Source organism: Aplidium turbinatum, chromosome 2 (genome assembly GCF_918807975.1).
Source record: "Aplidium turbinatum chromosome 2, kaAplTurb1.1, whole genome shotgun sequence".
NCBI lineage: Eukaryota > Metazoa > Chordata > Ascidiacea > Aplousobranchia > Polyclinidae > Aplidium > Aplidium turbinatum.
The window spans coordinates 37800430-37815533 of record NC_137473.1 but is presented as its reverse complement, the minus strand read 5'-3'; the positions used below and the strand labels follow the sequence as shown (position 1 = coordinate 37815533).

General features: G+C 35.2%; 3 protein-coding genes across 3 annotated transcripts; 2 read left to right on the top strand and 1 right to left on the bottom strand.

Moving 5' to 3' along the window:
• Positions 1-3984: 3984 nt before the first annotated feature.
• On the top strand, positions 3985-4371 carry LOC145764271 (uncharacterized). The gene has a single exon (XM_082575894.1). The coding sequence runs from the start codon at positions 3985-3987 to the stop codon at positions 4369-4371; it is 387 nt and encodes a 128-aa protein (XP_082432020.1).
• Positions 4372-6897: 2526 nt separating this feature from the next.
• LOC145764270 (claudin-7-like) lies at positions 6898-8611 on the top strand. Its single transcript, XM_082575893.1, has 3 exons — positions 6898-7111; positions 7334-7498; positions 8094-8611. The coding sequence occupies exons 1-3, from the start codon at positions 6898-6900 to the stop codon at positions 8609-8611; spliced, it is 897 nt and encodes a 298-aa protein (XP_082432019.1).
• Positions 8612-13222: 4611 nt separating this feature from the next.
• On the bottom strand, positions 13223-15104 carry LOC145765553 (claudin-19-like). The gene is made up of 3 exons (XM_082577389.1): positions 14858-15104; positions 14433-14597; positions 13223-14072 (listed from the first exon to the last, which is right to left on the bottom strand). The coding sequence occupies exons 1-3, from the start codon at positions 15069-15071 to the stop codon at positions 13540-13542; spliced, it is 912 nt and encodes a 303-aa protein (XP_082433515.1). The 5' UTR covers positions 15072-15104; the 3' UTR covers positions 13223-13539.

Genomic DNA, 15104 nt, shown 5'->3' with positions numbered 1-15104 from the left:
GTAATTATAGTAGCTAAATTTGATATCCACTATATTGTATATGTAGGCTATATTTTGTCACACAAGATTGTACTTGTTAAGCCGTTTATTCAGAAACTAAATGTGTTGCACTACCAGTCATTGCACTTTCATATTTTGTTTGCTGTCTGACAGAACTTGAAACTCGAATAAAATCTACAAAAGCAGTTACAAGTTTTTCAATCAAAATGAAATTTTTGTGTAAATATCGTAAAAATTTATCATCGTGTGCAGCGCTTTATAAAGTTTCACATGTGTAGCAGTCGATTTGTTTGTTTATCACAAACACAGCAACAAAAAGTAACCAATAAAGTGAATAAGAAAAAGTAAATAGATTTAAAACTTTATGGTTAACGACGTTTTCATCTTATAAGACTGTTAGATTTATCGGCCAAACTTTTTTGTTTGATTTTATTTTTTAAGAGAAAGAATTTGCTGAATTTAAAAGTATTTTAATTTATCCTTAACCACTCTTTGTACAAATAGTTTCTTTGGTGATTTTTCATGAACCACCGCATATTCAATCGATGATTTCGTATTAGATGAATAGAAATAGTAAGTGTACCGTTCATCTGTCCTGTGCAGTATTTTAAAAGCAAATCAACTTGGATAATTGGCCAACCCCATCATTAGCTGACTACCAACTTCTCACTAGTAACCTTCTCATATTTTGTTTAACTTTTTTTAAATGTATATACGTACTTCATTCGTTTTACAACCTGTTGCTTTCATCAAGAGCATTTTAACAAAAAAAATTAAAATCCTATATTTTGTTTATTTCTTACGCCAAAATAAAACTTGGTTAAAACGGAACAATCAAACAAGGTGTTTAACAAAGGTATTTTAACACGAACGCATTTACTCTTTTTTATCATGTTTTGATTTTGTTTTCATTTTTTGTGACCTGTTTAATTTGGTTTATAACTAACTATCCAATAAACTGTCTCCATTGATCAGGTATGACTGTTTGTTTAAATTATGTTTGATTTTATTACTAAGTTTTATGACACGTTTTATCGCTTGAATGATTACAGTTTTATTGCAGACAACAGACACGGCCTTTGGGCCATTGCTTTTTATTAGTGACTTTGAATAATTCTGTTTCTTTGTAAAATAAATTGCTGAACAGTTCAAAAACATAGACAAATAAAACCCAACAACCAGACGGCATTTAACATAATAACATGAAAATAAACTAAAAATTACAAACGTTTTCGGCCATACTCATGTTAGCCCTTGTCAAGTAACCAACTGACTGATGTTCTTCATAAATTGAAATAACATTTTGTTAATTCAAAAGGGCTAACATGAGTATGGCCGAAAACGTTCGCAATTTTTAGTTTATTTTCATGTTAGTACGTTAAATGCGTCTGGTTGTTAGGTTTTATTTGTCTATGGTTAAAAAAGTCACCTCTCTACCAAAATAGTTTAAAAGCAAACAAAAAATTGTTTTCCCTTTTATTATGTTTCCAATGGATATTTCCTTATTTTTGAAAAAAAAAATTAAAATCTCCCACAAGCATGCTGACAGGCCTAGCCCGTGTCAGTGATTTAAAACTTTCATAATTAGTTTATCTCTCCAGTGTAGATAAAAACGACCTGATATAGCCTGATGCCGCTTGTTCACTATGGAAGTAGCGGTTTGTAACAATTTTTCAGATCACAGTTTCCTAGTCGTGTGCTATGGCGATACTCAATCTATTATATAATCTTCATAATTACTGTAGACCCACAAATAGAATTTTGATTTGAATAAACACTTTCTGAGGATCTCCCTTTTAGGGTGAAACAGGCTGTAGAGGCTTTAAAAATTAGTAGCTATATTTGATGTAGTTTGCTCTGCTTGGCTTTTTGTTTGGCATTGAGCACTTTTTGTAGTATTGATTGTTCAATTAATGTATAGATACATAAATAGATACATTCAACGTAGTGGTACTAGGATGACAGCAAAAGACCACACAGTCAACAAAATCAGCTGCTACCAGCTGCTTATATTGCAAATGTAGAACCGAAATGAACAAAATGATCTTAGCGTTATTTGTAGTAAGTTTGCGCATTTTTTTCAAAAACTTTTCTCCTGCATATTTTGTAAGCTTTAGAAGTTTCAATAAACATCTCCACCTAGTGGAGAATTTATAATATAAATCTTTCCACAATGTGAAACTCTAAAGCAAATTTTCAAACAAGTTTTAAGTGAGTTTTCAAAGTTTATGTAACTCGTTGCTGCAATTTAACATTTTATTTAACAAAATCAATTTTCCAAAATATGTATATTGTACATGAAAGCAATACTTTGCGTCATGTTCGTCTTTTTAATGATAATTGCATGAATAAAGCTAAAATAGGCATACAAACGAGCTGATACACCTTTGTATGTTTTGGTTTTGAATCTTTATCCTTGGACTGACAAAGCCAGGATATTTCTGGTAGTTTGCATACTTGTAGAGACTTTCGAGGCAGTGCCGGTTACCGAGATCGGCAAAGTGAAGTTTTCCGATTTTTGAAGTGTTGTTGCCGGTTAATTATTCCATCCATTAGGTGCACTGAATGGAGAGCAGTCTTGAAATGTGTTGCTCAAGTGCACATCTCAAAACTCGAACCAATGCTGCTGGATCTTGAAGGTTCTTCGTTCATGAAGTAAGGCGCTAAGCAACTGAGCTATCGGGCGGATACAGGTCTCGGAGAGGATAAGTCTGAATTGAATTAGTCTGAATCACGAGACCAAATGTGAGAGGCGACTGTTTGTAAGACCGGTGAACAGTGAACACGGCTTTACACTAGCATCTCAAAACCTCCCGATTGTGTATTGAAAACAAATGATATGATGACAATCGAGGTAGTAAAACTTGGCGACTTCTTCGCCGAACAATTTTATCCGATTTCGCACCGCACTGGCAGTTTAGTTCAATTAAGCTCATTTATTTTTTCTGCTGAAGAATAAACAAAATATACACAATACAAGAAATAAAAATAATTCGCACAGTAAGGATGGCAGCGAACGACCAAAAGGTCACCAAAGTTAGCTGCCACCCGAACATATAAGCAAAACACACACAAAAAATATTTAGACAGGCAAAAATAGACACGATCGAACAAACTTGTTGTGTAACACTGAAATTAGAGCGAGTAGTGTGTTTTGCCTTTCTCCAATTTATAACTGAGTATTATATTTTGGATTTAAACAAAGTATGAATTCGTTTTAGCTTAAATGCTATACCACAGACCTTTGCAAGCTGCCTCCTAAGATTAAAGCAGACCGCTGAAGGTGCCAATCGTCATTTGTGCATGATGGAATAGGAACAGTTAACCTTCGGGAGCAATCAGTAATTGAACAACCGAACTGGGTTGAAATCTCAGTTCTAGAGGGCGGTGTCAGTCCAAGTTTCGTGGTGTACGTCGTAGAAGTCTATTAAATGGGTAACTGAGAGAAGACGGTGCGGCACCGAACTAGTGCGATGCCGATCTATAAGTAATGCTGGGATTGTTGACCACAAAGTGTCGGTGCAAGAAAATCTTTCCAAGTTGTTGGCACCAGACACGGTAGTGAGGAGAAGCAAGATGCTTTCTTTTTTGTGACTGTTAATGGCGATAATGTGCAAGTGATTTCTCTATTGTCGAATCAGGAATCCTAGGCTAGTAGGAGGACAACAAAAGCTTAGCTTTCGTGATTGTCTTTCATACTGTGTTTTGTCTCCCCGTTTTCGTGATGGAGAACTAGCGTCACAGCTTTGCTCTCTCTAAGGTTAAGTTTTCATTGTAGTAGATATTCTAACAAAGTGCCGTGCTTTGACTAAGCGTCAAATTAAGCTTCTCCACTTTTTACCTTTCCGTTTTTCTTGCCAGCACCATGGATCAGCCATTTTATGTTAAAGAACATTTTGATTGTTTTATAAAACCTTATCATTTATGACATGTTAAGATCTAAGAAAATTCAACACCCTACAGGTGAAAAATGCAATTGAGACAATGAAAGGATTGAAAAAATGCAACACTGAAAAAGATGGAAACAGAGCATTAATTCCGGCACTGAAGAATGAAGATGGCTCAGAAACATCAAACAGAGACAAGATAATTGAAAGATGCGCTGATTTCTATCAAACATTATATAATGATCAAACACAAAACATTGTCACTAAAAATCCAGTCGAACAAATTCCTCCAATTTTGAAAAGCGAAGTTGAAAAAGCAGTCAAACAGATGAAAAATGGAAAAGCACCCGGAGAAGTCCACATAGTAATAGAGATGGTAAAAGCAGGAGGAGATATTCTACTCGAAAAGTTTTGTGAATTATTTAACAACGTGATCGAAACCGGAAAAGTGCCAGAAGAATGCTATAATTACTCTTCTCTTTAAAAAAGGAAACAAGAAAGACCTTGCAAACTATCGCCCCATTAGCTTACTCTCTCATATTCACAAACTTTTTATGAAAATCATCAAGAACAGAATAAGCAGCTAAATGAAAACCAACCCCGGAACAAGCAGCTTACAGACAAGCATTCTCTTGCATTGATCACCTGCATGCAGTTGGACAGATCGAGAAGATTAATGAATACCAACTATTCATATTTATGGCATTTGTTGATTGTGAGAAGGCATTTGATTCCATCAAGCACTCCTCTGTTTTTAATGCAATACAAATTCATGGTATATCAGATAAAATAGTAAACATTATCAAAAATACATACACACTGCACAAATCAGAACCGAGAAATTAAGTGATAAAATAAAGATTCAGAAAGGGGTGCGTCAAGGTGACACTCTTTCACCTGTTATCTTTACAGCTGCAGTTAAAGAGATATTCAAGAGGCTGAAATCTGAGACTGGACTTGTCATTAATGGACAACTGCTGACCAAGCTCAGATTTGCAGATGACATCATCCTTTTTGCACAGTCAGAATGTACTCTGCAACAATTGCTTGAGGAACTGAATTGAGAAGGGAAACGAGATGGAATGAAGATGAACAAGGAAAAGACAAAAATAATGTGTAACGAGATAGCAGGGAAACAACCAAGGACGGGTATTTTGATAGATGGAGAAAAGATAGAGAAGGTTGATCAATACAAATATCTAGGGAAAATGATAACGCCAGGAAACGACATCGAAACTGAGATCACCCAAAGGATAACATTAGGCTGGAGAGTTTGTATTTATACTGTATGAATGCAAACGATTTTCGTTGGCATGTTTGGTTCAGTGGTTTCGTCTTTTGACATGTTCGTGAGGACATCAGTTCGCCCATCGAAGTCAATTTTTTTTTCTTTACATTAATTTTTGCGGTGCACAAAAGCTTTTCAAAAAAAGTAAGGTTAGGGTTAAAGGGTTAGGGTTAAATTTTAGGGTTAGGGTTAATTCTTAATCAATTCGGAAAATTTTATTTTTAGACTAGTGACCAGAATCAAATTTTTTCCCAACTTTTTTAAACTTGACTAGACTAGGTGTGTCTCCAGACTACGTTTGTTTCAAGTTCAATGTTTAGATTTGGATCTGGAGGATAAAAGTCGGCTGCTGTGAGGGCGAAAATCGGTAAAAACAGTTGCGCGCGCCGCGCGTGACTAATAATGGCTACACTTACAGAAATATGCAAATGAGACAAAAAGTTTGTGGGAAAATATTTCGCTGTCGGGGCCAGGCCATGTTTTTGAAGTTTTTTGATCACCTAAAGACTAGCCAAGTTGTTAATTTAAAATTGAATTGTTTAAATCAAGTTTTAAAAGGAAGGAGGACATGGTCCAATGCACCTCTTCTGCGTACGCCACCGACCCATGACTATTAGCGCAGAAAATTAAAATCTGCAAACACAATCATGATCAAGAAACCTTGCCGAAAGACGTAACTAGTAATAAGAGCTGTATCAAGAAAGACCAGTAGGCTATTTATATGTGAAGTGTTCTGTGACTTAGGCCTAGGCCAGTTTTAAGTATGAATTTCTTATAGTCAATCTCTCGGTATGAATTATGTTTTTTCCAAAAAAGTTTTTACGTTACAAATTTCTTTTTTTAACTATTTTGCTTGTTTTTAATAAAAAATTGGCTTACGATGATCTTAATTATTTTTAAAAAATAATTTTATTTACGGTTGACTTATTATATTATTTTTCATTTATTCTTGTTTTCGTGGAAGCCTTTGCGATAACCTATAAATATTTTTCTTTTCAATTGTTTTTATCGCAAGACATTTCCACAACACGGCAACATCAGCTGCAATTGTTTGCTGCGGGTTGAGTTGTTTTTCTATTGACGTTGTTATTGTAAACAAGTGCAAATTTAAGCTCTCAAATCCGATCACGTTTTTACGCAGCACAAGTCGACGAGCAGTCAACGTCAAGACGTAATCCCTGTCGCAAGCCACTGCGGTGAAATTCGTGTTGATTGGTCTTGTTTTCGCGGCAGTGCGGTCACAGTGGTGCTTGATGAAAAGTAGGATTAAGTCTGCAAGTTGAATGCTTTGCAGTCGTTCATGTTTATTGATGTGCTGTTCTCTCGAAGAGTATATATAATTGGCAGATTTCACATGATTTCATCAAACGAATTTTGCAAAGCTAAAACACATGGAAATCGTTTCTAGCAAATTTATGATAACTTTTTAGGTTTTGAATAAGAATAGTCCATAGGCTAATTTTAGTTGATACAAACCATATTCTGGTTCAAACATTTTGATAATTTGATCAAAACTTTGGTTTAGATTCGTTAGTTATCAAAAGTGTTTGGAAGTTTTGGTTATGACAAAGCTATTCAATGTCTATTGTTAAAACCATTAACCTTTTTGAAAACAGATTTTAGTTATTTTTATCTTTTTATCGAATGTTTCATTTTTAGCTAGAAATTGTAGTAAAAAATATACTTGCTTTACTTTCTTTGGTACGGTACCAAACTTGAGCAATGTATTCTCAAATACCTGCTTTTGCACTTGGAGCGTTGGCAGCCGCGTCAGTCATCACTACCACCTTCTGGAATCAATGGTCAGTGAGTGGGCCGACCAGTAAGGGTGTTCTTGGCCCAATATGGGCCTGGAGAAGTCTGTTTGGAGAATGCATGCAATACCAAGGAGGCCAGTCCCAATGCCAAGGACAGAATTCAATGTTTCTCATGTCAGGTGAGAATTCAACGATTGACTTTGATAGACTGTGAAATGTTTTTAAAATAATAAAACCATAAAAACATTGTTCAACATATAACTATCTTATAAAATTAAAACTAGATTTAAAAATTAATTTGAAATTAATATTTTGCAACTTTTTCTGAAATTTTTAGTTTAAAAAAGTAATTTTATGACTGATGAACAATAAAATCTATGTAGCCTATCTAATCTTTTCAGGTTACAAGGTTGCCATCCGAGGTCTCATGATAACTTCCATCATTCTCTCCACTCTCGGATGCATTGGCATAATACTTGGCATGCAATGCACTAAAGTTTTCCAAGAAAAAAGAAACTTTAAACGAAGATTGATGTTCGGCAACGGAATATGCTTCTTGCTTTCAGGTGAAATTCCAATCATGATTCTTGCAGTAACCAGACTACTAGAACTATCAAACCAACGTTTTCTGGACAACGATCTTATGTTAAGTGAATTCATCGCCAATGTATCAGAAATATACCCATTGTGTATATTTTATATCAAGTAACAAAAGTAAACTTATGATTTTTAAGCTGATATCGAGGATTTACTAAGTAGCCTACCCTTTGTCGATTTTTCACAGTTATAGCGCCCATGAATTTATAGACCTAGTGATGTGGTTTTGTTTTCAAGGTTTAGGCACATGATTTCTTTCAGTATTTATATTTATTAAATATTACGAAATTTTAGTCCACTTTAACCACATACCCAAAGTGGAGCTTATTTTAAGTTATTTCATAACAATATTAAATAAGACTCCAGAATCTACGGAATTCATATAAAATGAAACCTTACAAGGTTTTGCCACTTTCCCTTGTTTGTATAGGCTTTATTGGTCTGTTGGTATATCGTATGCAGCTCATGGCATATTTTTATGGGACAGCATAACAAAAATAAAATTATAAATATAAACTGGTCCAAAGTTTATATTTCACAATTTAAACGGATTTTACTTTCTAGGTGCTTTCACACTGGCCGCCGTAGTTTGGTACACGTTGGTTGTCTATGACGAGTTCTTCAAGTTCGAAAACCAAGATAACTACATCCAGTGGGAGCTTGGAGCTTGCGTGTACCTCGGTTACATCGCGAGTGTCTTTTGTGCTCTGGCGTTCCTGGCTTGCATCTGTCGTCCTGGGAAGCCGGAGGAAGATGACGATAAGTGCTCTAGAAGTTACCATTACAAACCACGTCAATACGAGCAACGTTCCTCCAGAGATGATGACGAAATCAGAGGCTTCCTTGATCGTTACCGATCCCGGTACTCCAGAAGTAAATCTTCACATTGTTCTTCATCCAAAAAATCATCTAAACGAAAGTATTCCTCAGAGAAATACAAATCAAGAGATCACGACCGCAGAGATCTTTTATCCTCCTCTAGCACGTCGCGATCATCTTCTCTGCGATCTTCATTTGATGACGCTAAGTGTGAAGATGTTGCAAGCAGCGTAGACACTTATCGTTACTCAGCATACGTCTGATCAATTGCGATAATTGCTGTAATATTTTAACAAACATATATTTCAAATTGATAAACCACAATGCTACTGTGTGAAAAAAGCACATCCACGTCTATGTAGCAAGCTCGTGTTAGATTGTAAAAACGGACTTAAGGCTGTTTATTTCTTTGCCCCATTGTGGCTGCATCATGGATATAATTATTTCTGTTTCCATTTACATAAGCTGGAAGTATCCATACCACGATTTATTTTTGCAATTGGTTAGATGTTATTTACTACTCTACATTGTACTTTTGGACATTCTTGTCGATTCGTTTCTGATGACAAACGAGCCAAACTATTGAGTTGATAATCAGCAACGTCTACAAGCGTTGAATCAATACCAAAAGTATTTTGGTAAAAGAATATGTTTTTTGTAAAAGTGTGAGAACTATCAAAAATGAATGCAATAAACTGTTTTGTAATTTTTTACATTACTTACGATAACCACGAAACAATGACGTTTAATATGTTACAATAAACGTCTAAGATTACTGCAATAGCAGTTTAACAAGGTGCTAGTATAATCTTATGTGGTGTCTCAAGATCAATGGCTCATTGGCTCACGTTGAGTATGCGTAGAGTAAGTTTAAAAAATGGAGTAAATAACGTGCGTCTTATTTTGTATCTGTGCCGATCTTTTGTTTTATATTTGCATATTTATTTAATGCGTCTGTGTCTCGCAAACATGTTTAAGAAAGTTTTTATTTTACGATGACTTTTGAAACTGTGTATGACTTATTTCTTTTGCGTTGTAACCATCCCCAATATATCGACTAAACAGATATTTTGTCTGTATAGTGTCTAACGGAAAGTTGACTTTGGATGAAAAAAACTGTGACCACTTGAGTTGTTGCAGCCACAAAAGTTTCCGATAGAGAAAATATTTATTTTTAAGCTAAGAAAGCCTCTTCTGAAGCTTAGCTTTAGCAGATCTGCATATATTCATAAATCTGAAAACACCGACACGGCCCGGTAAATGAAGTTATCAGAGTGAAGTTTGTGATTGAATTGAAGTGTTTTTCCTTGTAAACTTCCCCATCCATTGACCAATACATAGACAGATGTCCTTGAAGTGCGCTAGGCGATATTGGAAAGATCCAAAATTAAATCTACCGTCTTTTGTTTTTCCATTCTTTCATTAGGAAAGCCCGACATTAATGACTCTGTTGTGAGAACAAAGCATATCAGATGGTTTATGGCTTTCTGTTAAAGCTGAAAATTATACCAAACTTTTGAAAAAGTGTATAGGCTACAATCACGAATTTGCACAGCAAAATGCGTATTATAAAGCTTATATGTTAAGCAATAGCCTACAAATATAACACAAATCACATTACGTAAACAACTTTAGTGTGACCTGAGGCTACAATCAAGCAAGACATCGATTATTATTATTCAACCCAAGCCAGTGCAGTGTAAATATCTACACCTCTGCTCTCGACAGAACAAAGAAAGCTGATCTTGTAATGACACATTTCAACTATAGTACATAATTTTTTTGCATGTTATTCGCTCTGAAAACGCTCTTTGCCAAAATACGCGAAACATCAGTGAAGTAATAAATCAACTTGTTCTTCTTAGCTTTCACTTTTATTAGATGAACGTTGCAGCTAGTGTTATAGATACGATAATCATCCTTGATGAACACCCAAACTTTTCAGTATTCAGGCAATATGCAGGTAGGCTGCATAAATCCACGTTCGGACATGTGCATACTGTATATTTTTTGAACTAATTTTGCAACAATGTTTTTATCTGTTTATGATTATCGTTTGCCAAATGAAATAGTTCTCAAAAGTCTTCTGGAATCCCAGTGAAAAGGTATCAATCAATTGTGATAGCCCGCACAGAGTTTTTAGCATGGACGATAGCAATGAATTTTTGTACTTTTTGGTGCTGAATCCACATCTAGCTAAGAGTTCTTGCAGGTACGTTGAAGCAAATTTAGAATTTTTTTTCAAAATATGCATTAATACGTTAGCCTAAGTTTTTTTTTTTTTTTTTTTTTTTTTACATATAACCTAAAATGTTGTTAGGCGTGTTCACTGTTCATGATCAGGACCAGTAGGGCAAAAATAGCTTGAAATGATTTAATTGACAACTTTTTTGCCAAATTAGCAAAAATCACTGTGAAAATTTTGACATTGATTTTCACTGTGAAAATCACTGTCAAAACTCACAATGAAAGAGAGAGCAAAATAAATGCAAAAGGGGCTCTTTGCAGCTATTGCTTTACATGAAATCACCGAATTTGCAACAAAACTGTGGCTTATAAAACTATTTTTCCTTCTCTGTATAAAGCTACCGGTATGTCGATTGGTACAGTAAAATTAGTAGATTCGATGGTTTATTATAAAATGACGACAATAAGAGCTGAATTAAATGGCATATGGTGAAATTGTTCAATCAAACCATCGGATTTTTGGGAAAACTTTTAAAACTTGTTTGACCTTCCATCAGCATCACTCACACAAAGATAACAATAAACGATTTATTTTCTCGGTGTAACCACAACAATCAAAAGAGAAATTGTTGTTGTTTTCCTAATCGGAACCCGTTTTATGATAAGGTAACGATATTTCTACATTTCTTTGAAGTTAGAGGTAAAAAAAGTAAGAAAACAGCTAAATATGTTTCAGATCTATCGCAAGCATGGAATTGAGCATTCAGCAACGATTGGGCGACTTCCTGATCAGAAGCACCCGGGAGCTTACGTCTGAAAAATTTAAACCTTACTAACATTGACTATTTACGATCGATTGTTGAGGAGAATCACAATATTCCCATACTGCTAGGGCTTATTCAGGCAGAGCCGATGACGATGATGATGATGATGAGATCAGATAATAATTTTTGTGCTGTTTTGCTGTTAAAACTGCTACCTCACTTCATTTTGATAGATTAATTATATTATTGCCTGAAATTCGCCTCGAATCTGTTCTTTTTATTTTTCTTATCCAATTAAGCCCAAAGCAATGGTTCCATTCTATTCATCTCTGCTAACCGGCCAACATTCGAAATGTTATCGCGGCTAGCTCATTAAAAACACCTTCAAACTAAAATGCAGGTAAACAAAATATAATATGATTTACCTAATATTTAAACTCACTGGAATGTTAAATCAATTAGAACCCCTGGCTTTAGTTCTATACAAAAAGCGGTTCTCCTTGGAGGTAATATGAGACAATAAAAAAAAATAAAGTAATAAAATTAAAGTTGTAATGTTTAATATCTTCATACTGTAGGTATTACCGATTTATTGTTTTTGCATATTTTTCAGGACCTTCTGATGATCTCCCTTTTAGGGTAAAACAGACTGTAGAAGTTTTAGAAAGTAGCCTAATAACTAAATTTGATGTCTATTATTTTGAAGTATTTGAGTTTAAATTTGTTGCGATGATGACATTTACCACCAGTTCAAAACTCTTGTTCGGAAGATGTCTACAAGACGACAATCGGCCTTTAGAATAGCCAGCTTTTCAGCAAGACAAAGGCCACAATTTATGCGGCCACCGCCAGTGTAAGTCCGAGCATAAGTGTGGATTTACTATGATATTTTAGGATTAAAACCCTTGTCCTTAAGGTCCCAAACCAGTTTAGATAGTTCTGTGTTATTTATGAAGGAACACTACCTGTCCAAAAAGGAACATTTGTGGTTGGAGAAACATTTTTTAAAAGTCTTTACACAACAACCAATGTAATTTAAGACCTTTGGGCCGCTATCAATGGTGGATTTATAATTAACGGCCTTTACTCGCATTCCCTTTCAAAGTGCAATCGGATTTCAGCCTACAATTGCAACCAGTCTGAGATAGGCCTAGTTCATTTTAGGCTGCAATATTTCTTTATTGTGGTTATATATAATGCTTGCATCATTCGGAGTACAACTATTGCTTAGCTTAATAGTATTGCAGTTGAATATCTTATGCAATCTATGATGGAACGGAAAGGAAAACCGAAAACTTCAATCTGTCAATCTCAGTGATCGGCTTGCGTCAGTGGCTCAAAGCCTCTGCAAGTATGGGAAACTGCCTAGATTTAGCTCTCAGAGAAGCTTTCCTAGTTAAAAAAAAAAAGATTCAATCAGAAGACGAGGTAAATGTAGTTTTAAAGCATTTTTTAAATAGATTTTTGCATTAATATCAGGGTTCTATAAATATAATGAAATCCTTTAATTACATTAAGGTAAGCGAATTTGCAAATTACAGATGGAAGGATACAAAATCGAAAGAATTTGACATAAAAAACAAGGAAATTTTTTTGAACAGCTGAATGTTCATGTAAAGAGAACGGGTTGAGCCCTATACCAAGCAAAAATCTAGGCCTTCTCTGAAACACATAGAGCCTCTTATAAAAGTATTTATAAAAACAAATTAGGTGTGCCCTCTTATGAAAGAAAATCTCAGCGATGGGAGTACATGAACGCGACATGTTTCTTGCATCCCCGGCCTCAACAACCTTCTGAGCCAAGAAAAAGAACCGGTCGAATCCAAAACTATCCTGTTGTCCCATCAACGCTAGTGATACTATGTCAACTAATCGACAATTTTTTTCCAACAGTTTACGTTGGATACGTAGTATTAAATCTCTTGTATAAAAAACATAAAAGTTTTATTGGAGTATTAACATCAATGAGTAAAAATCAATACACTTGGTTATTACATAAAAAGAAATACATACAAGTAAAAAAAGACACACAAAAATTTTGTAACTTTTTCATCAAGTGAACTTTGCCCAATTTCTTTCTCAAGCTCTTCGCTAAATAGTTTTTCAAATTGAACACGTCGTTACGAAGAGCAGCCGATCGTTTTAACTCCTCGTTTTAAAACATAAATCTGAAATTTGAATCAATAGTTCAGCATTGCGTACCAATATTGCCACATCAATTATTGACGCCATAAATAAAATTATACATATGCAGAGTAACGATAAGTGTCCACGCTGCTTGCAATTTCAACGCATTTGGCGACATCCGATGCAGAATTTAAAGATGAAGAACGAGAGGATCGAGCAGAAGATAGAAGATGCTTATGTCCGGAATCTCGTCGGTCGTACTTATGTGAAGAAGTGTGTTTTGAAGAGGACCTTCGCCTGGACGATTTTTTGGATGAAGAAGGGTTCGAAGATCTCTTTCGAGAGTATCGGGATCGGTAACGATCAAGAAGACCACGTATCTGGTCATCATCCCGAGAAGATTTGTAAATACGGGGTTTGTAGTAATAAGATTTTGAGTTTTTTGTTTCGTCTTCCTCTTCTGCTGGTTTTCCAGGACGACAGATGCAAGCAAGGAAAGCCAGAACACAAAAAACACTCGCGATGTAACCGAGGTACACGCAAGCTCCAAGTTCCCACTGGATGTAGTTATCTTGGTTTTCGAACTTGAAGAACTCGTCATAGACAACCAACGTGTACCACATCACTGCAGTGAAAGTGAAAATTCCTGAAAAACAAAACAACAAAGTAAGCATTTGTAAAATTTATGCAAAAGTGCAGAAATAATGTTTGTTGACTAAAGAGTCCAGTTGGTTTTATAGCTTACGCTCATAGTCATCTATTGAATGAATAGAATTATGAGTTTAGTATAATATGTAGGTAACATCGAAAACCAGCAATCACTATATGAAATTTCTGTTTGTAACAAGAAGCAATTGAATTAAAGAAAGTGTTGGAGTAAAGCCTGGAAGAGGAGACTCAAGAATAACTCGGCTATTTAGTGGTAAGCTTTTTATTGTTGCGTTGCTAGGATCTAAGATAGCGCTTGTTTCAAAATTATGCGATGCGTTTCATTTGAAAGGCTCACCTGATAGCAAGAAGCATATTCCGTTTCCGAACATCAGTCTTCTTTTAAAGTTTCTTCGTTCTTGGAAGACTTTGGTGCATTGCATGCCAAGTATTATACCTATGCATCCGAGAGTGGAGAGGATGATGGAAGTTATCATGAGACCTCGAAGAGCCAGTTTGTAGCCTGAAATAAATTCAATAAAATCATTTGAAATGCAACAACGTTTTTGCCAATTACTGTAGTTAAAGCTACTTTATTGAAAGACAATAACAAATATGTTTTTTGCCACTAACTGCTCTGTACGTTTTTTTTATGATCAATCATTATATAATATCATTATAAACAGGTCTTATTTTTATACAAAAATTAAATGTTGAAGAATGCATTGTAGTTTTGTTATTTTGTTTTTTTATATTTATCAAAGTCAATCGTTGAATTCTCACCTGACATGAGAAACATTGAATTCTGTCCTTGGCATTGGGACTGGCCTCCTTGATATTGCATGCATTCTCCAAACAGACTTCTCCAGGCCCATATTGGACCAAGAACGCCTTTACTGGTCGGCCCACTCACTGACCATTGATTCCAGAAGGTGGTAGTGATGACTGACGCGGCTGCCAACGCTCCAAGTGCAAAAGCAGGTATTTGAGAATACATTGTTTATTTCAAAGATACGAATATATTGAATAA

Coding starts and splice junctions, on each gene's coding strand:
- LOC145765553 (XM_082577389.1), bottom strand. CDS start 15,071: ATGTATTCTCAAATACCTGCTTTTGCACTTGGAGCGTTGGCAGCCGCG. Junction 14,598..14,857: donor TTCAATGTTTCTCATGTCAG/GTGAGAATTCAA, acceptor AATTTATTTCAG/GCTACAAACTGGCTCTTCGA. Junction 14,073..14,432: donor AATATGCTTCTTGCTATCAG/GTGAGCCTTTCA, acceptor TTTGTTTTTCAG/GAATTTTCACTTTCACTGCA.
- LOC145764271 (XM_082575894.1), top strand. CDS start 3,985: ATGAAAGGATTGAAAAAATGCAACACTGAAAAAGATGGAAACAGAGCA.
- LOC145764270 (XM_082575893.1), top strand. CDS start 6,898: ATGTATTCTCAAATACCTGCTTTTGCACTTGGAGCGTTGGCAGCCGCG. Junction 7,112..7,333: donor TTCAATGTTTCTCATGTCAG/GTGAGAATTCAA, acceptor TAATCTTTTCAG/GTTACAAGGTTGCCATCCGA. Junction 7,499..8,093: donor AATATGCTTCTTGCTTTCAG/GTGAAATTCCAA, acceptor TTTACTTTCTAG/GTGCTTTCACACTGGCCGCC.